At 45.7% G+C, this 26,908-nt stretch overlaps 17 protein-coding genes across 17 annotated transcripts; 7 read left to right on the top strand and 10 right to left on the bottom strand.

Annotated features, from left to right (window-relative positions):
* Positions 1–55: 55 nt before the first annotated feature.
* Positions 56–1,555, top strand: KUCA_T00004848001 (uncharacterized protein; the record flags this gene model as incomplete). Its single annotated transcript, XM_022605975.1, has 1 exon — positions 56–1,555. One exon carries the CDS (start codon positions 56–58, stop codon positions 1,553–1,555), a length of 1,500 nt encoding a protein of 499 aa, XP_022460853.1.
* A 234-nt stretch (positions 1,556–1,789) lies between these two features.
* KUCA_T00004847001 (uncharacterized protein) lies at positions 1,790–2,305 on the bottom strand (the record flags this gene model as incomplete). The annotated part of the gene is made up of 1 exon (XM_022605973.1): positions 1,790–2,305. One exon carries the CDS (start codon positions 2,303–2,305, stop codon positions 1,790–1,792), a length of 516 nt encoding a protein of 171 aa, XP_022460852.1.
* A 211-nt stretch (positions 2,306–2,516) lies between these two features.
* KUCA_T00004846001 (uncharacterized protein) lies at positions 2,517–2,866 on the bottom strand (the record flags this gene model as incomplete). The annotated part of the gene is made up of 2 exons (XM_022605972.1): positions 2,517–2,749; positions 2,809–2,866. The coding sequence occupies 2 exons, from the start codon at positions 2,864–2,866 to the stop codon at positions 2,517–2,519; spliced, it is 291 nt and encodes a 96-aa protein (XP_022460851.1).
* Positions 2,867–3,065: 199 nt separating this feature from the next.
* KUCA_T00004845001 (uncharacterized protein) lies at positions 3,066–3,884 on the top strand (the record flags this gene model as incomplete). The annotated part of the gene is made up of 1 exon (XM_022605971.1): positions 3,066–3,884. The coding sequence occupies one exon, from the start codon at positions 3,066–3,068 to the stop codon at positions 3,882–3,884; it is 819 nt and encodes a 272-aa protein (XP_022460850.1).
* Positions 3,885–4,627: 743 nt separating this feature from the next.
* Positions 4,628–5,947, top strand: KUCA_T00004844001 (uncharacterized protein; the record flags this gene model as incomplete). The annotated part of the gene is made up of 1 exon (XM_022605970.1): positions 4,628–5,947. One exon carries the CDS (start codon positions 4,628–4,630, stop codon positions 5,945–5,947), a length of 1,320 nt encoding a protein of 439 aa, XP_022460849.1.
* Positions 5,948–6,424: 477 nt separating this feature from the next.
* On the top strand, positions 6,425–7,426 carry KUCA_T00004843001 (uncharacterized protein; the record flags this gene model as incomplete). The annotated part of the gene is made up of 1 exon (XM_022605969.1): positions 6,425–7,426. One exon carries the CDS (start codon positions 6,425–6,427, stop codon positions 7,424–7,426), a length of 1,002 nt encoding a protein of 333 aa, XP_022460848.1.
* Positions 7,427–7,638: 212 nt separating this feature from the next.
* On the bottom strand, positions 7,639–9,195 carry KUCA_T00004842001 (uncharacterized protein; the record flags this gene model as incomplete). The annotated part of the gene is made up of 1 exon (XM_022605968.1): positions 7,639–9,195. One exon carries the CDS (start codon positions 9,193–9,195, stop codon positions 7,639–7,641), a length of 1,557 nt encoding a protein of 518 aa, XP_022460847.1.
* A 481-nt stretch (positions 9,196–9,676) lies between these two features.
* KUCA_T00004841001 (uncharacterized protein) lies at positions 9,677–11,206 on the top strand (the record flags this gene model as incomplete). The annotated part of the gene is made up of 1 exon (XM_022605967.1): positions 9,677–11,206. The coding sequence occupies one exon, from the start codon at positions 9,677–9,679 to the stop codon at positions 11,204–11,206; it is 1,530 nt and encodes a 509-aa protein (XP_022460846.1).
* Positions 11,207–11,522: 316 nt separating this feature from the next.
* On the bottom strand, positions 11,523–12,512 carry KUCA_T00004840001 (uncharacterized protein; the record flags this gene model as incomplete). The annotated part of the gene is made up of 1 exon (XM_022605966.1): positions 11,523–12,512. One exon carries the CDS (start codon positions 12,510–12,512, stop codon positions 11,523–11,525), a length of 990 nt encoding a protein of 329 aa, XP_022460845.1.
* A 1,090-nt stretch (positions 12,513–13,602) lies between these two features.
* On the top strand, positions 13,603–14,406 carry KUCA_T00004839001 (uncharacterized protein; the record flags this gene model as incomplete). Its single annotated transcript, XM_022605965.1, has 1 exon — positions 13,603–14,406. The coding sequence occupies one exon, from the start codon at positions 13,603–13,605 to the stop codon at positions 14,404–14,406; it is 804 nt and encodes a 267-aa protein (XP_022460844.1).
* Positions 14,407–14,749: 343 nt separating this feature from the next.
* On the bottom strand, positions 14,750–15,115 carry KUCA_T00004838001 (uncharacterized protein; the record flags this gene model as incomplete). Its single annotated transcript, XM_022605964.1, has 1 exon — positions 14,750–15,115. One exon carries the CDS (start codon positions 15,113–15,115, stop codon positions 14,750–14,752), a length of 366 nt encoding a protein of 121 aa, XP_022460843.1.
* Positions 15,116–15,249: 134 nt separating this feature from the next.
* Positions 15,250–16,314, bottom strand: KUCA_T00004837001 (uncharacterized protein; the record flags this gene model as incomplete). The annotated part of the gene is made up of 1 exon (XM_022605962.1): positions 15,250–16,314. The coding sequence occupies one exon, from the start codon at positions 16,312–16,314 to the stop codon at positions 15,250–15,252; it is 1,065 nt and encodes a 354-aa protein (XP_022460842.1).
* A 483-nt stretch (positions 16,315–16,797) lies between these two features.
* On the bottom strand, positions 16,798–18,852 carry KUCA_T00004836001 (uncharacterized protein; the record flags this gene model as incomplete). Its single annotated transcript, XM_022605961.1, has 1 exon — positions 16,798–18,852. One exon carries the CDS (start codon positions 18,850–18,852, stop codon positions 16,798–16,800), a length of 2,055 nt encoding a protein of 684 aa, XP_022460841.1.
* A 613-nt stretch (positions 18,853–19,465) lies between these two features.
* Positions 19,466–19,999, top strand: KUCA_T00004835001 (uncharacterized protein; the record flags this gene model as incomplete). The annotated part of the gene is made up of 1 exon (XM_022605960.1): positions 19,466–19,999. One exon carries the CDS (start codon positions 19,466–19,468, stop codon positions 19,997–19,999), a length of 534 nt encoding a protein of 177 aa, XP_022460840.1.
* Positions 20,000–20,154: 155 nt separating this feature from the next.
* KUCA_T00004834001 (uncharacterized protein) lies at positions 20,155–20,490 on the bottom strand (the record flags this gene model as incomplete). The annotated part of the gene is made up of 1 exon (XM_022605959.1): positions 20,155–20,490. One exon carries the CDS (start codon positions 20,488–20,490, stop codon positions 20,155–20,157), a length of 336 nt encoding a protein of 111 aa, XP_022460839.1.
* Positions 20,491–20,923: 433 nt separating this feature from the next.
* KUCA_T00004833001 (uncharacterized protein) lies at positions 20,924–23,377 on the bottom strand (the record flags this gene model as incomplete). The annotated part of the gene is made up of 1 exon (XM_022605958.1): positions 20,924–23,377. One exon carries the CDS (start codon positions 23,375–23,377, stop codon positions 20,924–20,926), a length of 2,454 nt encoding a protein of 817 aa, XP_022460838.1.
* Positions 23,378–24,668: 1,291 nt separating this feature from the next.
* Positions 24,669–26,210, bottom strand: KUCA_T00004832001 (uncharacterized protein; the record flags this gene model as incomplete). The annotated part of the gene is made up of 1 exon (XM_022605957.1): positions 24,669–26,210. One exon carries the CDS (start codon positions 26,208–26,210, stop codon positions 24,669–24,671), a length of 1,542 nt encoding a protein of 513 aa, XP_022460837.1.
* Positions 26,211–26,908: the final 698 nt, after the last annotated feature.

Raw genomic sequence — 26,908 nt, 5'->3', positions numbered from 1 at the left:
CACACAAAACCTGTTCTCTTCGTGAATTTTGCTGCCAATTGTGAGCCCCAGCACCATGAGCCAATACTCGCCAAAAAAACATGCAAAGTCGCAGTCGTCGTATGCGTTTGAAAACACAACAACGACTGTTGCTGCCAGTCAGATGCGCAACGCGCTCAACAAGATGATTGACGATGTGGCCGAGCCAGAAGTCCGTGCCAAGTTTGAAACCGAGATGGACACCTTTTTTGCGCTGTTCAGACGGTACTTGACCGATAAGGCCTCCGGAACCACTCTTGATTGGGATCACATCCGCTCACCGGACCACGACGAAGTGGTGGATTATCAAACCTTGCAGGATGCCAATGCAGCCAACCTATCGAAACTGGCTGTTTTGAAGTTGAACGGTGGTCTCGGAACATCCATGGGATGTGTAGGCCCCAAGAGTGTTATCGAAGTCAGGGACGGCCAATCGTTTCTGGATCTTTCGGTTCGCCAGATCGAGTATCTCAACAGGACCTTTGATACAGATGTTCCTCTTTTACTTATGAACTCATTCAACACCGATGACGATACTCAGCACTTGGTTAAGAAGTACCAGGGTCACCGTATTCGCATCAGAACTTTCAACCAGTCCAGATACCCACGTATCTACAAGGATTCGTTGTTGCCAGTTCCTCAATCTCTAGAGGACGACCACGATGCCTGGTATCCTCCAGGCCATGGTGACATATTTGAGAGTCTTGTTTCTTCTGGTGAGCTGGATGTGTTGCTGGAGCAAGGAAAAGAGATTCTTTTTGTTTCCAACGGAGACAACCTCGGAGCCACAGTTGACCCTAAGATCCTGAATCACATGATTGAGACTGGTGCCGAGTATATCATGGAGTTGACCGACAAGACCAGAGCTGACGTCAAGGGTGGAACCCTCATCAACTATGACGGGACCATCCGTCTTCTGGAAATTGCTCAGGTCCCCAAAGAGCATGTGGAGGAGTTCAAGTCTATCAAGAAGTTCAAGAACTTTAACACTAACAATTTGTGGATCAACCTCAAGGCCATCAAGAGACTCGTGGAGGCCAATGCCATCCAGGTGGAAATCATCCCCAACCAGAAATCCATCACCGTTGGTAACATGGACATCAATGTGTTGCAGTTGGAGACTGCCGTTGGCGCCGCCATTAGACACTTCAATGGAGCCCATGGTGTTGTCGTTCCCAGATCCAGGTTCTTGCCTGTGAAGACCTGTTCTGACTTGATGCTGGTCAAGTCAGATCTGTTCTACTTGCAACACGGTGCCCTGAAAATGGACCCTTCAAGATTCGGCGCTGCTCCTTTGATCAAGCTGGGTTCTGACTTCAAGAAGGTTAGCGGTTTCCAAAGCAGGATACCTCACATGCCAAAGATCCTGGAGCTTGACCATCTTACCGTTACTGGAAATGTTAACTTCGGAAAGGGCGTCCAGCTGAGGGGAACTGTCATCATTGTTTGCAACGACGGCCAGAAGATTGATATTCCAAATGGCTCCATTTTGGAAAATGTGGTTGTTACTGGTAACTTGTCGATCCTGGAGCATTAAGAGGGAATGGCTAGCAATTCAGGGCCAATTCATGCTAAACTTACCCAAGTTTGATCTAAGCAGTTAACTTATCAAGTTACCCTAACTTAGCTCCACTGCCCAAGCGGTTTTCTCTAAGCTATCACACCATTTTCAACTACATCATTTCCATCTTCATCCTTTTAAAACTTCATAACAGTCCCATTAACCGACGAAAGCTCTATTCTTGCTAGTATACACTTCAATCTCCCAAACTCATTTATCAAATCCAAACCGCTTCATCTCCTTTCCAAGCTTGCGCTTGCGCTTCCTCTCGATCACCTTCTCACGCTGCTTTCCAGAAAGAGTTTCATACTTCTTCATATTCACGAGCTTCTGTTTGTCACGATGATTCAAGAATCGTCCGTGATGCTGTTTTCCGTAATCTTTCACTACCTTGGCCTCTATTTCGCGATTTTTTATCACATCCAACCGGGACCGTAGTCGGGAGATTTTGAGGTTCAGCTCGTCCAGCTGCTCCTCGTCCATTTTTGATGTTAGCTTTTTGTCGCGCGACATCTTTATCAGATCGGCCAGCTCATTCTGTCTATATTTGTTCAGAAACGAATAGTTCTGCAAAACTTTGTCCTCGTCCACCTTGCCGAATGCAGAGTCGAACCTGATGTCGTTCTGCTGCTTCTTGGTCTCCAGACCGGGTATCTCCCTGACCTTGGAAACCGGTTTCTTTGAAGACTCCTCTCTTGGTGCGTGTTTGTGCTTTTTCTCTGCCATGGCTTTTGAAGGAAAAATAAAAGTCAGAACCAGCTGGAATGTGGCTGAATCGCTATCCTGTCTGTTTTTGAGAAGACTCCTCTACATATTTTTTTTTGGGTCTTACGTAATTTAAGCCGCGGACGACATTCTTTGTCGAGAGTTTCATTCGTCTCAGAACTATGTATATATGTACAGATTTGTTGAGGGATATTCCAATATCAGAGAATAATCAAGACTCTATCTGCTCCTTGAATCTGATTTTTTTGGCGTGACGGTCGAAGGTGTCCGCTATGTCGGCAAAATTCATCTCGGAAGGGTTCACCTCCAGCACTTCCTTATCCTTGAATGTCACGGAGATGATCGGTTTCTCCTTGGACTGCTCGCTCAGAATCTTGAAGTCTATAATACATGACTGTCTCATGGAGGGCGGTATCGAGGACAAGAACAACCTCGCGGGTTTGGCTGTAACTGTGTTAGTCTCCTAGTTTGAGCTTCGGCTCCCGATCCAACTCTTCACATACCTTCTTTCAAGAATGGGTTGAACCTCACAGTCACCTTTGTGAAGTATTTAGTCAACATTGTCGAAAAATACCGATGAGTGAAATGTAGTCGATACTAGCCCATGTTAATAGGCCTTGAATTTTAACGTCGGAAAGAGCAGAGAGATGGAAAATCAAAAGCGCACGACCAAAGGCTGAGGGGCACACGTCCCCCGATATTACCAATCTTTTCCATCTCCAGGACTAGAGGCACAAGATACCAGAACACTGGCATCAACATGAAACTGACCGCAGTTATTGTATTGCTTCAAGCCTGTTTGGTACTGGCCGGGTTCTATGATTCGAATCCAAATGTTCTGGAATTGAATCACAAGAATTTCGATAAAGTGGTGTATGGAACGAACTACACAACCGTGGTTGAGTTCTACGCACCTTGGTGTGGCCACTGCAAGAATTTGAAGCGGACGTATAGTCAAGTCGGAAAGTACTTCAAGGACCTTGTTCAAGTGGCAGCAATTAACTGCGATTTGGCTGAAAACAAGCCTGTGTGTTCCAAGTACCGCGTTGAAGGGTTCCCAACTGTAATGGTTTTCCGCCCTCCAAAGGACTATGGAAAGGGCAAGCGTCATGCCACCGAGGTATACAAGGGTGAAAGAGAATTTGACAAGATTGTGGCATTTGTGAAGACGCGGATTAAGTCGTTTGTGTCTCGGATTAAACCAGACGGATACGAAACATTTAGGAAAGCCGATTTCAACGAAGATCACCGTGCCCTGTTGATAACAGACAAGAAAAAGGTGCCAGTTACTCTCAAGTCCCTTGCTATTGATTTTCTCGGATCAGTGAAGGTGGGATACATGCCTGTGAAGGAAGGAGAGCTGTCAAAGGTGAACGAACTACTGGGCACAAAGTTCGAAACTTTGCCTCAACTAGTGATTATCCATGAAGATGGGCCTCAGGTGTATTCTGGTGAGTTCAACAAGCTCGAGATGAGCAAATTTGTTCAGAAATTCGTGAAACCTAAGGAGGGCCCACTCAGTGATAGAGGTAAATGGCTGAGCAAGTTGGGCTTGGGTATGGTGAAGGACGAGTTGTAGGTGCTGAGATTACAATTAACACAAGGCATCATCAAACACCACTTCAAATGTGCTATACCACCGAAAAGAAGAAAAGCATCAGTCACATTCCCATCAGCAACCCAAAACTAACCGCATTGGTTTTCCAAAGACGTAAAACGGGTGGGGTAGTGCGCTGTGCCAAAATGCCCTAATACGGAGGCCTAACGCCCAGAACGTGAAGAGATCACCCCATCAGAACGGTGGTGACGTGCGAAATCCTTAGCGACCACCGGCAAAACAAATTAATAGAATCTTTCTTTCAAGTTGTTCCGTAGTCCATGCCATGAAAATACTACAATAAACAACATAAAAAGGTACGAAATACCCAAACGTTTCTGCTCTTGACAAGAGCCGAATCTCAGCTTTTAGTAGTGTACCTGCTCAATTATCCGTGGTGCTATTTTAGCTTCAGAGAAATTTGCCCGTCTCTCCATTTTCTCCTCGTTGAGGTACCGTTTGTCCTATATTTCCCTTTCCACAAAAGGCTGTGATTGTCAAGTTTGAACTATCGAATTTGCAAGGTATCAGCTTGAACCCTCTGTGCTGTCTTTGGTTTTTGCAGCTGCCGTTTCTCATTTTCAGCTAGCCGTACCTCGCTCCAGCGGAGAGCCCATTTCAACACAAACTTGAGGCTAGTTGTTTCGGCCTAAAAACAAGCATCAGCCGTTGCAACTCACGAATAAGTATCATCCTTGCTTACGTGCAATCGCCCAGCAATAAAGATGGATACCGCATCCATATGGGATATCTATGCCAACGCCAAGAAGCTACTCCAGCTGTACCCTCGGCTGGAGAACCGCTTCGAGCGGCAGAACTCCAGGAAGGCACAAGCCTTGCAGAGAAGTACGCACGAAAGTGCTATTGAAGACGACTTTTTGATGCTTTCGCCGAAATCGATAGAGTCGGTCTCGCCGCTACAATCGGCGAAGAAGCCAGACTTTGTTCCGTCTTCAAGTCAGAGTCATAAGAATAGCCAGAGCAGTATGATCACACCCTTGTCTCTGATTGACTCGCCTACATCAAACTCTTTACCTGGATCAGCTCCAGCGGAAGCCTCGGGAGTATATCCAAAGTTCATCACCAACCTGGACATGGACCTCAACCAGTTGTGGGATGTGAAATTTGATAATTATGACCAACGAAAACCGAAGAAACCCGATATTTCGACTCATTCAAGCTCCACGTCGCTTCAGATACCTACTGCGCCGATTTCATCGCGCCCAAATGAGTGCTCCAACTGCCATACTTTGAAGACCCCTCTATGGAGGCGCGACGCTACGGGTAACACGCTTTGCAATGCGTGTGGGTTATTCCACAAGCTGCACGGAACTATGCGTCCGTTGTCGCTGAAGACTGATGTTATAAAAAAACGGGTTTCCAAGAGGCAGCAGAGTACGACCGTGATCTCAGCATCGGTGCCGAACTCATTGGTCTCCTCTTCCCTGCAAAGAATACCGCCTGCACAACTCCAAATACAGCCCCAGCCGCTTCCAAATTTCCAGCAGCAACACCAGAGAGAACCTTCAAGCGGTCAGACCATCAACCACAACAGCAGTGTGCCGAACTTCCAGTCCTTTCAATTCCGGCAGCCGTCAGACCTGCGTTACAAAAACATCCCCATTTTGCCAAAACCGAACACGAGTCCGGGAAGCGAATCAAATACACCGAGGGACCGCCGTTCTTCCAACCTTTCGCTCCAGTTTCAGCGCGAAAAGTCGCAACAACCTGTTGATGCTCCGAGCTTCAAGCGCCGTAAGTCTCGCATCTTCAACGAGTCGCAACCCTCTTCGCCCATGGATGACTCAGGCTACGGCCTGGCTCCTCGAAGCTCATCTTTTCACTCTCGATTTGCTGCCAGACCATCGGTTTCACGCTATGGCTCCATTGTGAGCATCGACGCCAATCCGCCCACCACGGCCTCTGTCGTTTCTTCGGCCACTTCTTCGTTCAAAAGCTCCACTGTTATCAGCGGATTTGACGTGGAAGATGAGAAACGCAATCTGAACCTGGACGACCTGGAATGGTTACGGTTTGATGTGTAACTGCGAGCGCAATGTCCAGAGACCCATCACCAGCGCAATACCCTCTCTCAAGAGCAATTCCCTCACTACCCTCACGACCCACCCGCTCTTCGGACATATGACAATTATTTAGAAAAAATGTACCACTAATGTTAAGCCCAAATCTTTGTATAGCCGAGGATTAATATCGCCGCAAAAGGCTACTTGAAAAATTGGGTTACCCGGACGCAACCAGCTCTCAGCCGTTTCTGAATTAGATACAGAAGCAACGGCTACTACAACACTTACATTTGATCCAAAGTAGCTACTTTCTGAGGTAAAAAGGGAGCGAATACGGAAACAACCATTGTGTTTTGTGAACATCACGAGCACAGTGGTGAATGAACAAGGCTGGTTCAGACTAGAGCTTTACTGCATTATATAGCCTCTGGGTTTACCCCAACAGCAGAACTGCAACATACATAGGACTTTCCACAGCGAAGAGCCCCCACATTATCGATGGAATTTCATGCCCTTGACAAACTATGGACCATATGGTATCATTCGAAGCTGCCCACGTCCAAATTTCCAAAAGGGGAAACGGTCGTTGATGACGAGCTCACCAGGAAACGCGATCTCTATCTCTCAACAGCCCACGAAGTACAGTTTCCCCAGATCCACACCAACGGCGTGGAAAAGTCAAGCGAATGCGACTCAGTTGAGCAAATGTGGCAAGTTCTATCTAACTTGAAACCCCCTAGTGAGCTCGGATTCAACTCGGAGATAATGGTCTTTCAAAAAGGCGTCCAGCCCATATGGGAAGATCCAGCCAATGCCCATGGAGGAAAGCTGGTGATCAAGTTTTTGCGCAAACAAAGTGAGATGGACGTCGAGGCGGTGAAATTCCAGCGGCAGCGGTGCTCGTTGGTCTGGGAGCGACTAGTTCTGAGATGTCTGGGCAACTCGCTGTTCAGGCATCCAATAGTGAATTTTGAGGAAGTCAGTGAGGAAATAGTCGGGATCGTTCTGAGTGTGCGGCACGATGAAGATATCATAAGCATATGGAACCGAAATTTGGTGGAAGATCAGGTGGTGGAGATAGACGAAACCGAAGATTTCGGGCCTCCCAGACTCAGAAGCGGACCCTTTGCCAGTGTCTTCAAGCATTTGGTGCTTTGGGAGATAGCCCAGTGTACAGGTACATTATTGGAGCAAACTCAGATCAAGTTGCAGTCAAAATGGGTCCTGGTAAGATACAGACTTCATTCTGATTGGGATGATCCTCACCATTCGCACCAACGGCACTATCACAATAATCATCACCAGAATGGATTCCACAAACGCGGTCGTGGTGGACGGACTGTGAACCGTACTCACCACGAAGAATCCACAGATACGGTATCTTTCGCGAACCTTGGACGGAGCCGGCGCGGGATTGACGAACTCAAGGGTGGTGAGCCGAGCGGGTTGTTGGCATCGAGGAGGAGGAAAGAGAGATCAGGTGAGGACAATGTAGACTAGGAAGACCAAGACTTTGAAGAGGGTCTGTGCGGAAGGCGTCCTCCCCTTTTTCAGCATAAAAACCGTTGTGTCTGATACCTAAAACTATGGCATATTTACTTGCTTCTTGTTGATTCCATGCTTTCGTCCCAAGCTATGTGTGAGTATTTATAAGTAAACAAAATAGGTCTGAATCGTAAGTGAATGTGGTTTCGTCGGTTTGAGGTTGCTGCTCAGTTGTCAATGTCCGTTGGAACTTCGCTCTCGTTGTAGCTGGCTGCATAACTGGGTGTGTCTTCGTCTTCATCATCGTCGCCAGCCAGAGAGAGATCTTTGAACTTGTTGGTGGCCTTGGATGCTTGTTCTTCTTCTTCTTCTTCGTCTTCGTCGTCATCGTCATATCTCTGCTCACTCCAGCCAGATTTGGTTCCGGAAAATCCGTCCTTATGGTTATCCACAGACTCTTCTTCACCCTCCCGGCCCTCTTCGAATTCCAGCTTCATTTCGTGGCAAATATCGAAGCACTCAGCTAATAACGCAGTCAAAGTGCCCTGACCCTCTGGGATCTGACCGTCAACCATGAACTTCCCGTCTTGCCGTAGGTTATCCAGACTGGCTAGCTTCAACTGATACGGGTAAAGTTCTCTGATAGAGGATATTCCACCCATTCTCTTCACGTCGAAAAGACATCTTCGAACTGTCGACAACTGGTTGTGGATTGGCTGAAGGGCCTCAGAAACTGGCTCCGAACTTTCCAGTAGTTTATAGATGATAGCATAGCACCGTCTCAACAGATAAAGTAATATGGATTGCCCCTTTGTTGGAGTAGAACCGTCCTTCTCGCTCACAAACTTTCCGTTAACCCGCTGGTTATCAATTCCTTGCAACGTCCTCTCATAGTTGAACAAGTCAGTAGACCTCAATGTCCAACGTCTCGTCACCAGCAAGTTCTCCAGCTGATTCTTAATCGAAATCAGATTGTTATACAATGGAGCCAATCCGGAATCCACACGCTCGGAACCAAACTGAAGATCATTTATCATATCGTGACAATCGTCTATCAAACCCTTCAAAACTCCCTGGCCATTTTTTAGTACCCCAACATCCAAATCAAGTAGCGAAATGCCATCTTTGTCCTTCGAATTCTCCAGACTGTGCAGGTCAGTTTTTAGAAGCTCCAGATCCTTCATGGAAAACTGGTCCGGTCTTGTAATGAGGTTTATGAGTGTTCTTCTTATCGTAAGCAGGCGATTGATAACGGCTTCCAGATCAGAGGGAAGGTTTTCTAGCTCTTTCTTCAAATTTTCATACTCCTCAACACAAGTCTTCAGCTTAGCCTCCAGAACAGTTGTTTCTTGGCTCGAATTTTCGGCTTGGTCTATAATGGCACGGATCTCGCTGAGCCTTTCGTCGATTGGTTGCAGATCGTGATGCGTGTAGACTCCCCCTTCATGTAGATGTTCCAAAAGCCGCTGAACCGTTGAGAGTGAAGCATAAGTGGCAGGTGCGGTCTTTGCCAGACCCACCGTCACGAAACACAGAGAAATCAACTGGAAACACTCATCTACCAAGATGTCCACCTTATTGGGGAATGCTTCTGCAGGCTCATTCGCACGTATTTCGCGAATTTGCTTAAGTTCAACAAACACCTGGTCATAGAGAAGCTGGATATCCTTGGAATTGAGGAATTTAGAATGGTCACGCTTGATTTTGGACAAATGTTGCCTGACTTCGACCAGCTCAGCATATACTGCTTCCTCCTGTTTGGGAACAACATCTGAGTGCGTCATTTTGTGTCAGAGAATTAAAATTCAGTTATCTGAAGGATCCCCAAAGATCTAGTGAAAAGGTACAAAAAACAAAGCAAAACAGTTGAGTTTAAGTTAATTGAGTCTTTCCGGAAGGACCCTTGTTCTTGTTGAAGGAAGCGATGGTGCCACCAGGAGAGGAAAGGGGATGTGAGGCGGTACACGACCCCTACAGAAATGAAGCGTTGTGGGAGAAGACGTCTTACAAATGATTAAAGTTGTTCAAGATTTCGGATTAGTGTTTTGGCAGATGACAAGCTTGTAGAAATTCATTATTTCAAATGATCCTTTGCCCATAAACAGAGGTTTTACACTAACTGCTCAAACAGTTGAGTCTGAAGTTTGGAAGTGTTAAAACCAATCTCGTATTCCCTCCCATACACGACCCACCCTCCAACATTTTTTCATCAAAAACCTGAACTTTAATTACTCAAGCTCGAACTAAAGTCGTTGTATTATTCAAATGTTGAAACTGGTTTTCAGAGCAGGCATATCTAAACGAGCCTACTCCGCTAAGGCGGTCAAACTTACTGTGGAGACGTACCCCAACCTCCAGCGTGGAGACTATGGTACGCTCGAGGAGTCAGACCTCACACGCTTCAGATCGATCCTGGGTGATTCCTCGGTTTTTGTCGACGATATTGAGGGGTACAATGAAGATCAGATGCGCAAATACCGTGGTCAATCGCAAGTTGTCCTAAAACCCAAGACAACTTCCCAGGTCAGCGAGATTGTGAAGCACTGTAATGACCGCAAACTGGCCATCTGCCCACAAGGTGGTAATACAGGTCTTGTTGGAGGATCTGTGCCTGTTTTTGATGAGGTCGTAGTTTCACTTAGTGGTATGTCACAAATTAGATCGTTCGACGAGACGTCGGGTATTCTGAAGGTGGATGCTGGGTGTATTCTCGAATCGACAGATCAATTTCTGGCTGAAAAAGGCTATATCTTTCCACTTGATCTGGGTGCTAAGGGCTCTTGCCAAATTGGAGGTAATGTTGCCACTAATGCTGGAGGTTTGAGATTGTTGAGGTACGGATCGTTGCACGGCTCCGTTCTCGGAATCGAGGCAGTCCTTCCAGATGGAACAGTTTTTGATTCCATGCACTCTCTCCGCAAGGATAACACCGGTTACGACCTCAAACAACTATTTATTGGATCCGAGGGTACCTTGGGAATTATCACGGGTGTTTCGGTGTTGTGTCCAGCCAGACCAAAGGCAGTCAATGTTGCATTCCTCGGTGTTGAATCGTACGAAGCTGTTCAGGATACTTTTTCAAAGGCCAAGCGCGAGCTTTCAGAGATTTTGAGTGCTTTTGAGTTTATGGATCGCGAGTCTCAAGTCGTTAACAAGAAATTCCTTAAGGCCCCGCATCCGCTGGCAGAGGGCTCGGATGAAATCCCCGAGTATCCCTTCTACATTCTCATCGAGACCTCAGGATCTAATAAGGAGCATGATGACGCAAAATTGGAACAATTTTTGGAGACCAGTATGGAGGATGGTACTATTTTGGATGGTACAGTGTCCCAGGATGAGGCACAAACCCGCACTCTTTGGGCGTGGCGTGAGGGAATTTCTGAGGCATCTCAAATCGAAGGTGGTGTCTACAAGTATGATGTGTCTTTACCACTGAGCAAACTGTATGATCTCGTGATCGCTGCCCGCGAGCGCCTACGTGAGGCCAATTTGATAGGAGAAACAGACGAGTACCCCGTCGTGGATCCTGTCGGATACGGCCATGTCGGTGATGGAAACTTGCACTTGAATGTTTGTGTTAGAAGATACACCAAGGAGGTTGAGAAAGTGCTTGAACCATTCATTTATGAATGGATCAGCCAACACCATGGCTCCATCTCCGCGGAACACGGTTTGGGTTTCCAAAAGAAGAACTATGTCCACTACTCCAAGAGCGATGTCGAGATTGCTATGATGAAGGATCTGAAACGTCATTATGATCCCAATGGGATCCTAAACCCATATAAGTATATTTAGGCACATAAGGCTTAGCTGGTGACTCTGATAGAAATCCTAATTGCAAATTGAAGGTGTTATCCCTTTTGGGACGTCTGAGATTTACACTACTTACAAACCAAATTCTCATATCTGAGGGAAGTAGAGTTAAATTCTTCAATATATACTACTATTTTGAGGATAATCCTAGACCTATAGAGCTTGAAGAGATAGAGCGCCATCTAAGGCTATAACATATAGAGGGGGAGGGGGGGCGTGTCGGTCCAGGCGCGGGCCGTTTTGTGGTTGGTATAAGGTGATAAGTACGTCAACCAGCACTTCGTGCTGCTGGAAGCGATCAATCTTCATCATCGGGGTTGGCTACTCGCAGTATCTTGCGAGAATAGTCAGCGGCGTCCGCCAGAGAACCTTCACTCATCCGTCTTCGGTCTAGCATCACAGGGTTCAGTCGCTGGTCAGTCATGCGGAATTCGTCTGCAAAGGGGTTGTCAACCTTGAGGGCTTCCTCGTAGGCCAGGTCGTCTACCACCGAGGAATCGTTGGAGTTGAACCCGCTTTGCGCAGTCTTCCGGTGCCGCCTGAAGCAACATAAGAAAACAACCAGGCCCAAAATTGCAAGACCTCCCACAGCTCCGCCCACTGCACCGCCTATCACGGCTGCATTGCTGGACTTTTTGTTTGCTTTGGAACTCGATGAATTTGTGGAAGCTGACGGCGAACTCGACGCAGTGTGGGTGATATATATCACCGAGGTACGGTACCCACCGGTAGACTGAGAGACCGTCGAAGTAATTTTTGAAACATTCTGTGAAGAGCTTGTAGACTCTGAAGTGGTCGTCACTGGCGTCCCTGAACTTGTGTCAGTCGAAGAAGAGGATGTAGGCGTACTCGAAGTCGAACTCGAAGTCGAGGAAGAGGACGTCTGACTGGCTGTGGAAGTCTTCGTAGAGGTTTCAGAAGAACTTGACTCAGTAGAGCTGACTGAGCTTGACGAATTGTCGTCGTTGTCATCCATGGAGTAAAAAGAATAAGCCGAGGAACCTCCGCACATTTCCCCTGGGTATCCGTAACAACTTACTGTACAGTCATCCGAGGTATTGCCAGAAGGAGCAGTATCTCCACAATAACACTCGTCTCCATCAGAAGTTGCAAAGTAAGAGTATCCGGAACACGAGCCGTAACACTTCAGGGACGATTGGGCAATCGCGGTTCCTTTATTATCATATGATGAGGGTAAAGAGTCGTAACATCCAAGTAGAGTATAAGCACCATTTACCCTAGCAGCAAGTAACACCACCAGGACACCTATTGAGAACCTTGTGACCATGTTGAGTTGTATTCAATGAATAAAGCTTTGTTGGAAGGTCCAAAGCACGTGAAACCACCAAATAAAAGTCTGCCCAAACACAGATAATCAAATGAATATAATCGGTTATCAGCCAGCACGCAACGAAAAGTCAACGAAGGGTTGGTAACACCAATAACGAAAGGCAATAAATCGGTGTGTCGCAAATGTTTGCCAGTTTTGGACTAAAGACACAAAGGGGTTCCAAACAATAAGAGATTTTGATTGAAAGCCAAACAACAATAAGGACAGCAAGAGCGAAAAAAAAGAGCCAAATACGCGCAGATAGCAGTTCCAATAAAATCGAGCAAAAGAGAAGGCACTTCCGATAGGACACTGGCGATAATCACAGAATTCTAATGGTCCAGACGGTGGAGCGAAGCCCTTGTTGGATCAAATTTGCGATCGAGAACGTGAGGGCGTGTACTGGACTTCCACGACCTGGGGTCTCGTGGTAGCGGTGAGTCTCGCCCTTTGAGGCCGGGTAAGTGATCCCCCAAATGACCAGGCTTTTACTGCTACAATGATGGTTGCAAAAATGAAACTTATTTTCTGGAATAAAATGCTGAGGTGATCTCGATACAGTAAATCGGCCTTCCAGAATTTGAGAAACTAAAGAAAATAAGCTGTGTTGCTAATTGTTCGTGAAGAGAGTGGAGTTGTAGCGAGATCTACTAGTAGATTTACACTAACAGCACGCGGCTATAGAATTTTCCGAGGAAGAATATACTAATTCTGAAAGGAACCTTAAAACAATTTCTAGTCCCGGTGCAGATTCCGAGAGTCTTCCACAACTGTCCACCAGCTGACCTCCTGTGAACCTCTCCACACTTCCCATAATGAAGTGGACCCTAGCACCGCCCCGCTTCAGCCCCCTGTAGTTGAGGCTGTGCCAGTCATAGATCTGTCAGAACACGACCCTCCTGGTTGGGTCTTCGTTTTACATGTGAAGATTGTTTTTGTGGACGTCTTATAAGGTTGCTCTTCTGCACGAATAGTTACATTCTCTGTTTTCCTTGTACATTCCAGGTTTTTCACCAATTGCTCAGGTACTTCACAATATCTGCTCGAAATGGCCAAAGACGCGAAGACTACAGACCGCCTTGGTTCTGCCATAAGCTCAGACTCTGAGTATGAGGAGGGCAACTCACCAAAGGTGTTGAAACGCCGTTCTTCTTCAATCTTCTCCCTGTCTTCGCAGGAACCATTGCCACCACCTGATGAGAAAGATTATATTGCTTACACCGAGGACGAACGCCATTTCTCCTATATTCGCAACTTGCACATGGCGGACTGTATAACGTTACTCAACGGGTTCAGCGGTTTCTACTCGATTGTGTCATGTTTGCGTTTCACGCTAACAGGAAGTCCTCATTATGTTCAGCGTGCTCACTTCTTCATTGCACTGGGACTGTTCTTTGACTTCTTTGACGGAAAGGTTGCCCGTTTGCGCAACAAGTCATCTATCCTGGGTCAGGAGTTGGACTCTTTGGCCGACCTGGTATCTTTTGGAGTGGCTCCAGCTGCGATCGCTTTTGCAATAGGTCTTCGTACTACATGTGATGTTCTCGTTCTGAGTTTCTGTGTGCTGTGTGGGCTTTCGCGTCTGGCTCGTTTCAATGTGACTGTTGCTAACATCCCCAAGGATCAAAAGGGCAAGTCCAAATACTTCGAAGGTTTCCCAATCCCTACGACATTGTGGCTTGTTGCTCTGATGGCTTTCCTGGTAAACAAGGGATTGTATGTTTCTGAAAAGGGGTTGCCCTTTGGAACCGTGCTAGAAAGCACCTTCTTCGAGTTCCATCCATTGAGTGCTGCGTTCTTTCTCCAGGGATGTGCCATGATCTCGAAGTCGCTTCACATTCCAAAGCTGTAAGACTGCGACATGGAATGACTCAAATAATAGCAAAAGGATGCACACGTGCAATAATCAATTATCATTGTTTTCTAAGTAAGTTTTGCATGGTTTATGTTTATGATCATAGAGATTTCACACACACCATCTGATGCCTTATTGATAACTCGTTCAATATTTGTTAATCCGTGAAAGCAGAAACAACCTATGATAGTTTCAACAATAAAGTAAACAGTACACACCAAAAAACGACCATTCCAGCTAAGTCAGGGCATCCTCCATACATTCGGTATGGTGAGGAGATATAGAAGCCCTGATTCGCAATCCTGTGGAAGCTGCATCAATAATGAAATCATACAGATTCTCAAACCTTTCTAACACCATATTGTCTCGCTGGAATCCTCGACCTCTGCGCATATCGTGGCTGAACAGTCTCCTGTCTTAACGCGTTCACCTCCGCCTTCAACGCGTCGATCTCACGTCTGAGATTTGTATTGATCTTTGCAGTTTCATCAAAGAGATCAGGTGACTCCTGAAAGGTTACACTGTAAGCGTTAAGTCGTAATCCGTATAGTAAAGCAGACATAGACTCGTTGAAACGCTCCAGAGAACCATTGACCGTAGCAAGATCTCCCATAGAAGCGGCCAGAGATGACATCGCCGTTGTTAACCGCGTTTGTGTCTCCAGAGGAGCCATCTGCTCAATTATGTCGGGTATATCTTGAACCATTTGCGCGTAAAGAGTATATAGAGTGTGGATTGCTGTAAGTGTTATTTTTGGTGTTTTAGTATTTTCAAAATAAGCATTTGATTTAAGTGTACCGACTAATAATCAGCCGCACACACACTATGTACAAGTAAGATTCAATTGAATCGACTGGCATGCTTTAATTTCTCCTTGGTTGGGTCAACGAACTTTCCCTTTCTCAAAGTGAGGAAAAGGAGAATTGCTGATGCAAACGAAAGACCCAGCCATGTGACCACGTACTGGAAATGGTTATTCTTGTAGTCGATCTTGGGTTCCTTTCCGAGAGGCACTCCTGCTCTTCTAAACTGGTTAGGGTCAAAAACTTCGCTTGAATCGTCCGACAATTTGACAGGCTTTGCAGCTGAAGTTTCTTTGGTGTCTTTATTGCCCCATAATTTCCATCCTGATGGCTTCTCCCCTTTCGGTTGCTCAGTTGCCTCATGCTGCCATTCTGGATGATCTCTGAAATCTTCAATGGCTTGAACATAAACCTTTCCACTACCGCTGAAATCAGCCATGGCATTTACATCAACGTAGTGGAACAAACGGGCACCTACATCGTGGTCGATGTGAAACATTCCTTTAACTGGTGGTACCTTGAGCAGTCCCACAATTTCAATCTCGCCCTCAGGACAGGATAAATGTTGAAGATTACGATCTTCTTTAACAACTTTGTCATCCGAAATCCAACCGCGTTCCACAAGGACTTTTTCTCCCCCACTGGAGCGTATAAAAGGTGTCACCAATAGGTAACCCTTCTGTCCGTCGTTCAAACGAGGACCAACAAACATTTCGTGATCGTAGTCAAATCTGCCTTTAAGAGATACCTTACGATATTCAAAATTAGGCACATCCGCTGCCGTGATACTCTTCGGCAGAGGAAGAGGACTGTAAGTCAGCCTGTCCTCACATTCAGCAACCAACTTGTTCTTCCACTTCAGTCTCTGAACCTGCCAGATACCAAGCCCCAGAGTCACCACTGGCGTAAGGCACAATAATCCCAATACGACATTCCTGGACTTCGACCCCCGTTTCGTAGAGGAGTGAGAGGTGAGCTGCTTCTCTGACTTAAAAGGCTTCCAATCGATGTTATCCGTCTTCACGGAACCCCAACGCCTCTGCCGCAAAGCTGAGGTGCCAAATATACTTTTTCCTGTGTTTAAAGTAAAAACTTTCAACATTGTATGGTATTTGCAGGATGGTGGTCTTGGTGAGAGTTATGTAATAAGAGCTTTTAGGTATGGCAAGGGCGAAAAATCGGATATGAGCCTTGGTCTCGTCACGTGCTGATCTCGAAATAATAGCTTCAACTAGATAAGATATCTGATAACATATGTTGAGTAAATACGAGCTGTGTATTCCGTGAAAAAAACATTTGATTTGTTCCACCAATATCTCATATATTCGTCAGGTGACCATTCTTAGCAGAACCTATCGAATCAGCCCAGTCCTCAGCCCAGTCCTCAGCTATATATATCACTCTCATCTACTTCCTTTCAAAAACCAACAATCTATTAAAATAAAACACCCAAAAGCACCCTTTTCTGTAACCAATCTTGCCAGACTTTCAGATTCGTATCCTCCGTTTCAATCTCTCATTTGCGCCCTATTTGGGCAATATATCTAGCTTCGCGTCTGGTCTATGGCCTCTAAATTTCATATATCTATGTTGTGGATTGTTTCTGATCAACAAGCAACGCCTTCAACTTCTGCACAAACTCCTCATCTCTCTGATCTAGTTCAGTCACTGGAGTAGCCAATTCGCTCTCCAGACGGGAAACTAATCCGTCGACATACAAAGAGTGCGAGAGCGATGGAATTCTACCAGGCACTTGCGCAGTAACAGGGGAAGAAGTTCCTGATGTCTCAACCGAAGATGATTCTTCCTCTTCATCTTCATCTGTATCAGACTCAATGGCTCCGTCGTCATCACTGTTGATAGTGAAGTGTGGTCTCGACCCAGTAGAGCTCTGTGATTTGCGGGGGTCCTGCTTGATAACGACATCACCGCGTTGTGAGATGGAAATACTCGCTGTTCTATTCCGTTTGCGTTTCATGAACTCGATCTCGTCAACCTCGAAGAAATCATCGGAAACGTCATCGTAATGCCAGATTTTTAGATCCAGTCCGTAAGGCTTGGGCTCCACACAATAGACGTAGCCCTGTTGGACATCCAGTTCTGTGAGCATCTCCTTAGACAGGTTCATGAAGTACCCCAGAAGGACACGAGTGATGACTCTGTGCGAGATGATGAGGACGTGGTCCTTCAATCTCTCCAGCTCGATGATTATGGGCCTCAATCGGCTGATTACGTCGAGATAAGATTCACCTCCAAGACCAGGAAAACGGTAGCTTAGTCTGTTTTGCATCTGATTCTCGTACTCACGAGGATAATTGTGTTTGAACTCGCGCTCTGTGGTACCCTCGAAATTTCCGCATCCCAGATCATTCAGCATCCTAAAGGACTTCACCAAATATTGCGTAGCTGGGAAATGGGAGGCAGTCTGTAGCGCACGATGTGTCATGGAGCTCCAGAGGTTGAATTCGGGATCTGTCTGAGCCGCAGAGGGCAAATGGTTCGGAAAATTCGAGTCCGAATTCTGGATGAATTCCTTATTCAACTGTTTTAGTTTGAACTCTTGACGTTTCTTTGAAACAAACTTGGCCAGTGCCCGCGAGAATTTTTCACCCTTCTTCGTAAGAGGAGAATCACCACCTTTGCGATTCTCCACGTTGTACTCACACTCACCACTAGGAGTCAGCCAGATTTGCCTCTCTGCAAGATTGAAATTTAGCAAGAAGAACACCGTATGCGAGGAAAGGTATCCACTGATGTTATAGGAGGATATCTTCTTTCCAGCATTGATAATCTTCACGTATTGGATGTCGAATCGTTCGTTCTCCTGCTCCTCTTCGTCGTCAATGGTCTCATAAACCTGCTCGTAGTTAGCCAACCTGTTTCTGAAATCCTGAAGCGCAACCTGCGGATCTGTATCTTTGTAATCAGGACCTGAAAGCTTTAACCTAATGTTCTTCTCCAGTATATCGGGATCTGTGCAAATACTCTCGAGGAACAGCACTTTCACCTGGCCCTGGGCCTTAGCATTGATGGTCTCTATAATCCAGGACCTTCTAGACCTTGTGGTGTTAGTAGCATCGAAGATGCCCACATTTCCAGTGCCGTACATGACATAATCAATGAGATGGTTTAGAGTCTCGCGCGCCCACTGTTCACGCCGCTGGAAGTTTGAGACGTTTGAATGATCAAAGAAGCTGGAATCATGAGATTCCTCGTATTGGTGTCTCTCTTTAGCACTTAGAATAGGAACATCACTTGGCTTTCCCTTTGACTGTCTCCTCGTATTTCCCACATTGAAAATCTTAGTCTCATACTGCATCCAATTCAGATACTTTTGGAGCTTCTTGGTGATGTAGGACTTACCCCTAGCCGGCAGACCAACACACACGATGATCAGCTTCATTCGCCGCGTGAAGTCTTCGCCATCATCCGTGCGCACGATGGTTCCATTATGGATGCTCAGTGAGGAGGTTTGACCTGGAATAGACATTGCTGACGTCAGCGCAGTGACACTTGGTGTTCTCGCTGGGCTGTGTTCAGATGGAGAGTTTAAACATGAAGAGTCCAGCGAGAAACTGTATGGAGGTGTTTCTGGTAGCTTTGTCGATGCTTCCCCTCTTCGTTGTGACAACTCAGTCATTGTGTGAAATGTGTCGTATATATGCTTTCCCCTTGGTATTTGGTATGGTTTCTGCAAAATTCTAGTATCGTCTTCAGTGAATGTGGTCCTTAGTCAAAATGAGAGTAATAAATAAGATGTTTCTTGGAAACATGTATTTCTGCCCAATGAACAGCTCAACAACAATAACCCTGTTGTATAATTTCGACTCCTCAACTCTAGAATGACGGTTGGTGTGGCGAAGATTCTTGAGTCACGATAACAGCCGAGGCTAAAAATCCCGAATTAGGCAAGAAAGGCCAGCAGATAACACAAAGGGGCGAGAACACGACAAACTTTGTCAGATCACTTCTATGATAGAAATAGCTGATATGCCTGAATAATCAAGAAGAACAACCAGTACCAATACGAAGAAAAACAGAAACTGGAACTGTACAGTAGACTATGACCTAAACAATCTTTATCTGGTATGTTGCAAACGAATCAGTTTGAAGGACGAATTTTTTTTTGGTCATGCACTTCTAGTTGTCGTGTGCATGCAAATCAGATGCGGATACGATTATCTTAAATCAGTGTCTATTGTGTACATTATGAGAGCGTTTGGACTTGCAATCCTACTCATCATTCAAAATATATGAAGGACAGTTTAAACATATTGGTGGACTCGCCGATATCCGAAACCAAGTTGCGACACTACGATGGTAGTTTTGAGAATAGTGATCTACTGGTGAGAACCGGGACGCGACGCGATTACGATGTGGAGCAGGTTCAGGATTCTGATGACGAACTCGAGGTATTGACTATGGAGAGTGTTTTGAGGATGTCCTCGTCCCGAACAAGTACTCAGTGTACTGAGTCGGAAGATACTGCCCAGCAACAACAAGCGGTTGATGGTGTACAGAATGACATCCATAGGGATGATGGGTCACCAAAAGACAACAAAACCATGAATAACGGTGATCAAATGCTTGTGAGAATCCCTTTGAAGAAATCAAGCATTAATGCTGTGCCATTAAATCAGCGAAAAGCAGCACCATTGTCCGATGGTGCTAGCATCACAAAACCACACCACCTTGTGCGACCAACTTACAAAGTGGCCTACAGAGTGGGACTTTCACGGAGGGTCAATGTTGAGAGCCTTCACTCGTATTTGAAGAAAAAAGGGTGATATACTTGATTATTATCTTGCCTTCTTGCGCTGTACTATACAAGACGTGATCCCCGCGCAAACCGAAACGAACTAATGAACACTATATAGAAATTTGATACAACTCTGAAACAGTCGTAGACTCCGCTAACATAACTTGCATTCTGTATTTCCTTTCAACTATTTTGCTGGATCCTTATTGGAGCCTCCTCCAACGGCTCCGGCTTTCCTTCCTCACCAATGATCATAGTATCATACAGACTTTTCCATAATTCGCCAATCTTTTCAAACTCCGATGTCATCATTGTGGATCCTTCTAGGTTTGATGCTAATTTCTCCAGTTCGGTTGCGATTCTGCTCACGTTCTGTTGAACCTGTAGAGCTAAGACGGCTCTCTCTTTATCAAACGATGACTGGGCAGGGCCATCAGAATCCGGTTGATCCGACTGCTTAGGTGGGGGTGAGGACTCAGGCAGACTCAAATGCTGAAGTTTATTATCGCTCGTAAACATTATTTGGTTAATAAGAGGGACATATAATGGGATATCAAAGATGCATCTGATTTTTGATCTTTATCTTGAGACGCGTAACTGGTCGTGTTGACAGTAATCCCTATTAAACCGGTCCGTAGTCCCGATTTCTCGACCCATCTCCACCTCAAATTTTCATCCCACTGCCAGGCTCTTTCCCATTTACTCCTCCTTCTTTGCAACTCCCCAGTATACGTTGACCACTAACGTCTTCAATTTGTTACGCTAGAACGCAAAAGCAGGTCTCATTTATACTGGCAGATCAAATTCCTCGAGGGATGGTCTAAGTTCAGCCGAAACGCCTTTTCTCTATGGCGTCTTGACTCTACAATCGCCCTCACAGATGTTAATGAGAAGCTAGCTACACAGCGCTCGTTTTCAGACGTAAACTCATTACATGTTATTAAACTAGGACTTACTCTGAAACAACAGAGTTATCATCGCAATCCACAAAAGGATCCTCCAGAAACCGCATCGGGACGTTTGCAGATTTGTACGCTGAACTTTCATCATTGCTGGTGTCTTGCTCAAAAGTATCCAGCCATTCACTCGGAGATGCTAATTTGTCACCGAGCTGAGCTACCAACTCAGTTGAAGTCTCGTAATCTTTGTAATGCTCTCCTGTTAGTGCTAGAAAGATCTGCTTAAAGTAGAACAGAAGCGATTTTAATCCGCGCAAATATCCGGCATCTGGCTTACCTGGGTTCCGTGGTGGGAACGTAGCAGTCTCGGGAATGGGCTCTTCTGCTATCACGCATTGTGCAAAATCAATGATCTTCACGAAGAGCTTAGAACCGCTTTTCCCTGCATCATACATAAGCAATAGGGAAGAGCCGTACATTCTGTAATCATCAAGCTTGGAGAACTCCTGGTGAAGACTTTCTACCTCCCTAATAAGTGCAGGCAAGTGTCTAACCACGGACATCTTTGATTTTCCATCGTAGAGAAAACGAGCAATGCACCGCGCAAACTCCTCCCCGACCTTCACCTTTCTCCCAAAGTACTTGTCACGCGAAATGAAGCGCGCCTCACGATGTTGCCAGATTTGCATTCCACAAATGCGTACTCCGAGCTGACGCGAAGTAGTCCTGGAGCACTTGAGTCTTTGGGAATACTTTTTAGAGCTTTTGGCTTCAATTCCATACTGTCTTGTTCCCATTTTCAAGTCCAAAACGCAAGGTTTGGACATATCACTGGTTAAGTCCTCTAGTAGAATAAATCTTTCAAATCGCGTATGTTTTCGAAGATGCTTTTTCATAGATGTCTCTGTTTTGGGTGTCTCTTCATAGTCCTCCAAAATGGCATGTTCAGATGCTTTCCGCATTTTCATAGAAGCATCTTCGTTATCGTTATCCATCTCAAATATGGCATCACTATCGGACCGGCTGAGCGCAGGAGTTCCTCTATCCAATTCGGACTTGAGCAAAGCCCTGGGACCTTCTTGATCTGGAGTAGGGTCTTCCACATATCTGCCAGCATCCTTGAGATCAAGCATCGAATGTGGATGAGGGATTCGTTTTGAGAGAGAGTTGGATCTTAGAGAGCCCTTCTCGTAATCTGACGTCATTGAGTATCTGTGTCTTGGCTGGGAATCGTCATTTGAAGAGTTAGGGCTATCGTAATGCTGGAATCTGGTTGTAAACTTTTGCTCTCCGTATTTATTGAGTTTCAATGGGAAAACCTCCTCAAATACTTGTTTTTGCAACTTCTTGTTGATCATTGTAGAACCAAGAGAGTTGTCGAGAGAGTTCCGGTGAAAATCTGAGGCCGGAGATCCGACTGCAGTTTGGGTTCCACTTCTAGGTCCAACTAGAGGCGAAGTAAGACTCTTTCCACTAACAAAAGAGCCAACAGGCGAAGGAGCTGATGATGAAAACCTGTCGCGTAAAGATTGCGGTATCATGTGGATATTGTCATTAAGCACAACTTCTGGCGCAATACCGTTATCACTACGCAATGCATGCGATATAGGAGTTCTCTGGTCTATCCGCTGGCCCTCCTGGGCAGGACTGAGATCACCAACAGTCAAGTTTTCCTCGTCTTCATCGACTAATGAGCTGTACCTAACGTTGAGCACTCCTATGTAGCGTGGCATGAATCCAAGCAGCTCGGGATGATGGCGCTCTACAGACTCGTACCACGTATTCTCTCTGTTAACCAATGCCTTACAAACGGCTTTCTTGGAGAACTTGAAAATGGCAGTGTGGCCTCCAACTTTATTCTTGAATGGCAAAAGTTCCACGGCAAGTGGATATTTCTCGTCGTCTTCTTCTTCGAGATTAACGCTTTCGTCCTTCTCATCACTCAGAGCAATTTCATCCTGATAAGACTGCCCAATTAACCTATCTGAACTTGCGGTGACTGATGTGATCGTACTGTACAATGAACCACTTATAGCTGATTCTATTCCTTCGTCGGTTTCGTGATCGAACTCAGCTGTTGCAGTCAAGTGCTTAGGCTTTAGGCCAGACTGTGATGTTGTGGAGTGTGGAACGTAAGTAGCTGAAGATACGGGCTCCAGCTTTGGAAAACTGTTGGGGATAACGCTTTCATCCAAAAAAGCCTCGCCATCATCCTCGTCGAGCTTTATCTGTAGACCAGATGAAATCATCTCTGAGAGATCGCCAGTCACAGAGTATCGCTTCAAAGCCGGGTCAAAACTCCGAGATTTGGTGGGCGAAATTTGAGCAGAATCATCGTCTGAATTGTATCGTGTTTGGTTTCGCGAACCCTTCTCGCTTGGTGTTTCTGCACCTCTAAAAAGTCTTAGCGATTTTGCGGCTTTTCGACCTGCCATGTTGGTAGAACCAACCTTGGGATCTGAGGGAGTTGATGAGACGGAAACGCCATGTCGTTGAGAATCTGACATTATCGTTTATGCAGGTGTGGATGAAGCTGATGGCAATGACGTTGCGGTTGTGCTTATGGGGTATCGAGGATTAGGTGAACTTCGCTTATTTGTTCGCTTCAGTGGTTTGTCTCTCCGTCTTGCCTTGGCTGATTGAAATTTGCCGAAAGATTACCTGAATTATATCCAACAATCAATTTTTAAGTCCCATCAAACAAAAAAAAGTGCCTCTTGTCCTCACTTAAGATCTTCGCTTTTTCCGAAGGCTCTTGGCTGCTTGTCGAGCCACTGGTTAGACAAGTAACGGTGCTCAGATGCCGCTCCAATATTCTCAATGTAAATAAACAAACAAACAAAACAAATCGCCTAATACCTGTGGCCAGGCTCAAAATCAAGGGCAAATCAGCTTGGTTTGTAGTGAATTAAATGATGTCAAGAAAAGAATCCTTGTGTTGTTGTAGTGGCAGAGACGAGTTGTACACCGTAACACCGGCACCAGAGCGTTGTAAAGTTTTCGTACGGCACGACCATGCGGCGTTGACAGCGTACCTTGGGGTTGGCTACGATTGCATATTGGTGATCAAAGGATTGATATTTCTTTCTTTTTTTCTTTGTTAAATTTATGCTTGTGACTTTCACTATATTTAGCAAGTTTGGCAATAAAGTGCAAAGGAGCTTCCGGGCTTGAGCCTTCAGGTCTGCAAGCTCCCTTTTGAATGCTCGGCTAATTGGCCTAGAAAGTGGACTTTATCAGTTGTTGCAACTATCTAGCACCTCCTACAAAAACAAATATCATTCAAAGGAAACGATCTCTTCTCTTGAAATCGTTCTACCTAACAGACCATCCTCTAATGCGCAGTTGGTTTTACTGTGGAGAAGGTCAGCCGGTGCGAAAGCATAATTGACTGGGCTACTTCGCTTTTAAATTGGCTTTCGAACTGAATTTCGGCCTCGATTTGAAACTGATTTATTGAGTTGCTTTTTTGGAGATTTTTTGGAGATTTTTTCCAGATCTGTCTGAATTTTGCATGCTGCTTGTTTTATACTCTGCAGTGTTATCGAAACATATCACAGTATCCTACACTCTACACACCGAATAATAACGAAACATTTTGAGACAATTTGAATGCACAGTAAAAGGTGCACGCAGACAAGAATATAAAAATAAATAAAAATTGAGAATGAGTCTCATAGACGACTCGAGACAAGACAGGGGTAACGCATGGGGGTATGCATGGAGTATGCATGCAGCACGCATAAGACGCCCACGATATGTCCCGGTTTAATGAAAATCAGACATCACAGTTTGAACTTACAAAGTAGATCCCTTAGAGGTCACACTTGGAGCATCCATTCCGGTCTCCTTGTGGAAACTTGTTGGCAAAACGGAAGAACTGCCCTTCTTGCTTCTGTAAAGCAGGTAGGCAAATCCACCAACCAACAAGAACACACCAATTGTCACACCAGCGCCAATTCCTCCAGCAGCTGCATTGGAAAGGCTTGGAGTGTTGATGTCAAGCGAAGAGTAATCGCCGCTGGCAAGCTCAGAGAGCGAAACGTTCTTGTTCTCCAAGGATTCAGCACTCTCGTACAAGGTGGAGTAGACGGTACATCTCTCAGAGGTGGAGCCGCAAGCAGCGCACCAGTCCTCAACGTTGCGGATAGACACTTTGTCGATATTAGAGGTGAAGTTGCTCCAAGACATGAGGTCTTCGTCAGATCCAAATAATGGATATACCTCCAACTTGGAGCCATCGTTGGTGCCGTTTCTGAAGGAGAACTGGACGTAGTAGTCACTAGTGCTGTTGCTGTGGAGCAGGTCAAACACATACACGGATCCGTAGTCTGGCATTCCAGTGAAATTATCTGAGACTTCATTCAACTGCAACAACCCACCAATTTGGTACATTGTGTTGAACGAACCGACAAAGTAGTTGATGTAAGGGGAACCAGCGGTCTTGGTAGCATTCAAGTAGTTGGCAACTCCGCCCAACAACGATTGTCCTCCAAGGGTGAGAGGATCAGTGGCATTGGAAGCGTTATAGGAAATTCCCCATTGTGCAGCATCGGCCAGATAAGACACCTTGTGCATTATAGTTTCATTCCAGTTCTTAGCCAGATCCTCGTCGTGGATGTAGTTCACATGCATGAAGTCATAGACGTTCATTGCGTTCTTGAAATTAAGCTTGGAGTGGGCATAAGAGGAGTTGGGGATAATGGATCCGAGGGACTTGTAAAAATCGTAGGTGGAAGCATTCATCTCCTTGAAAAACTCGGTTTTGTTGAAGCCGGCAATAGCGTTGTCAGAGTTGGGGCAGCTGTCATCACCATTGATCCAGATGTAGTCCTCGGAGTCGTCTTGCTGGATATCCATGAACACGTACTGGTATCCATTGAATGGTGATTCCACAACAGTGCCGTTGGACATTTCCTCGTCCATTTTATCGGCAAGGGCGGCATCTGTTTGCCAGGCTTGCGTGGGGGGGTAAAGACCCTGCATGAAAGAGATCATGGAGTACATGATTACAGTCGAGGCAGGGGCCTGGGCATAAGTGTCACCGTAAACGAAAACACCTTCACTGTTCAAACCGTCAATCTTGTAGTCAGATTTGACTGTGGTGTTTGCTCCCTTGAGACCAAAGTAACGCTCTCTGAACAGGCTTCCCGAAGCAACCTGTCTGGTGGCTCCGTAGTTGGTAAGAACGGTGGATGGCTTGGCTGTTCTGTCATTGTGTCTTCCGAAAACGAAGGTTCCAACACAGGAGAGGTCAGAGTTACCAAGGGTGTTGTTGAAATCACCAGCCTGAACAGTTGAGGCTGCAAGGGCCAAGAGGGTAGCGGTCGAAAGTCTCATTGTAGCAGCAATGGAGTGGCTATTATCTCAAATCGTCTTCAATTGGTGTCTTAAAGATTTGCAGTCTCTAGTAACAATTTTGCACGTTTCAACCCAAAGATTTGATGTAAAGAAATAAATCAAAAAATTGGCAAATTGGAATTATTTAACTAGGGAGTCAGCAACGAGTGTGTATCTAGTGAAAAATTAATTATTAATGGCCCGCATTGGGAAAATGTGCGATAAGCGGAGAATTGATAGAATCCCTGTAAGGAGTTGGGATTGGAGGTAAAGGGACCGCATACTGTGCAAATATGCTAGGCCAAGACAGCTATATACGCACAAGGAGCGATTAAACAAACACCCCCTTCAAAATATCCTATTCTGATTCGCTAAACTAAAAGGGTTGGCAAAAAGTCAGCCTGTGAACCTATGTACAGATCTGCGTGTAAAGAACCAATAGGGAAAGTTAGCAGCCACCGGAAGTCCCGCCGGATGCAAATGATTTATACCCGATCTGGACACTCTATAGGGCTGAGCTTATCTATGACTATTGTAAGTTATTGTTGACGAATTGTTGGTAATGTGCACTTCTTGGGATGATTCCATTGCGTTTGTGTCATGGTGTGAGTATTTGCTTGCAATTGGTTGGGGACTTCGGGTAAGAAGAGGCGGACTCACTGCCTGTCATCCGGCATCTGAAATTACCCGTGAGTCAG

This window comes from Kuraishia capsulata, genomic scaffold, assembly GCF_000576695.1.
Source record: "Kuraishia capsulata CBS 1993 genomic scaffold, Kuraishia_capsulata_scaffold_6, whole genome shotgun sequence".
Lineage (NCBI taxonomy): Eukaryota > Fungi > Ascomycota > Pichiomycetes > Pichiales > Pichiaceae > Kuraishia > Kuraishia capsulata.
This window is presented reverse-complemented; position numbering and strand designations above follow the sequence as displayed.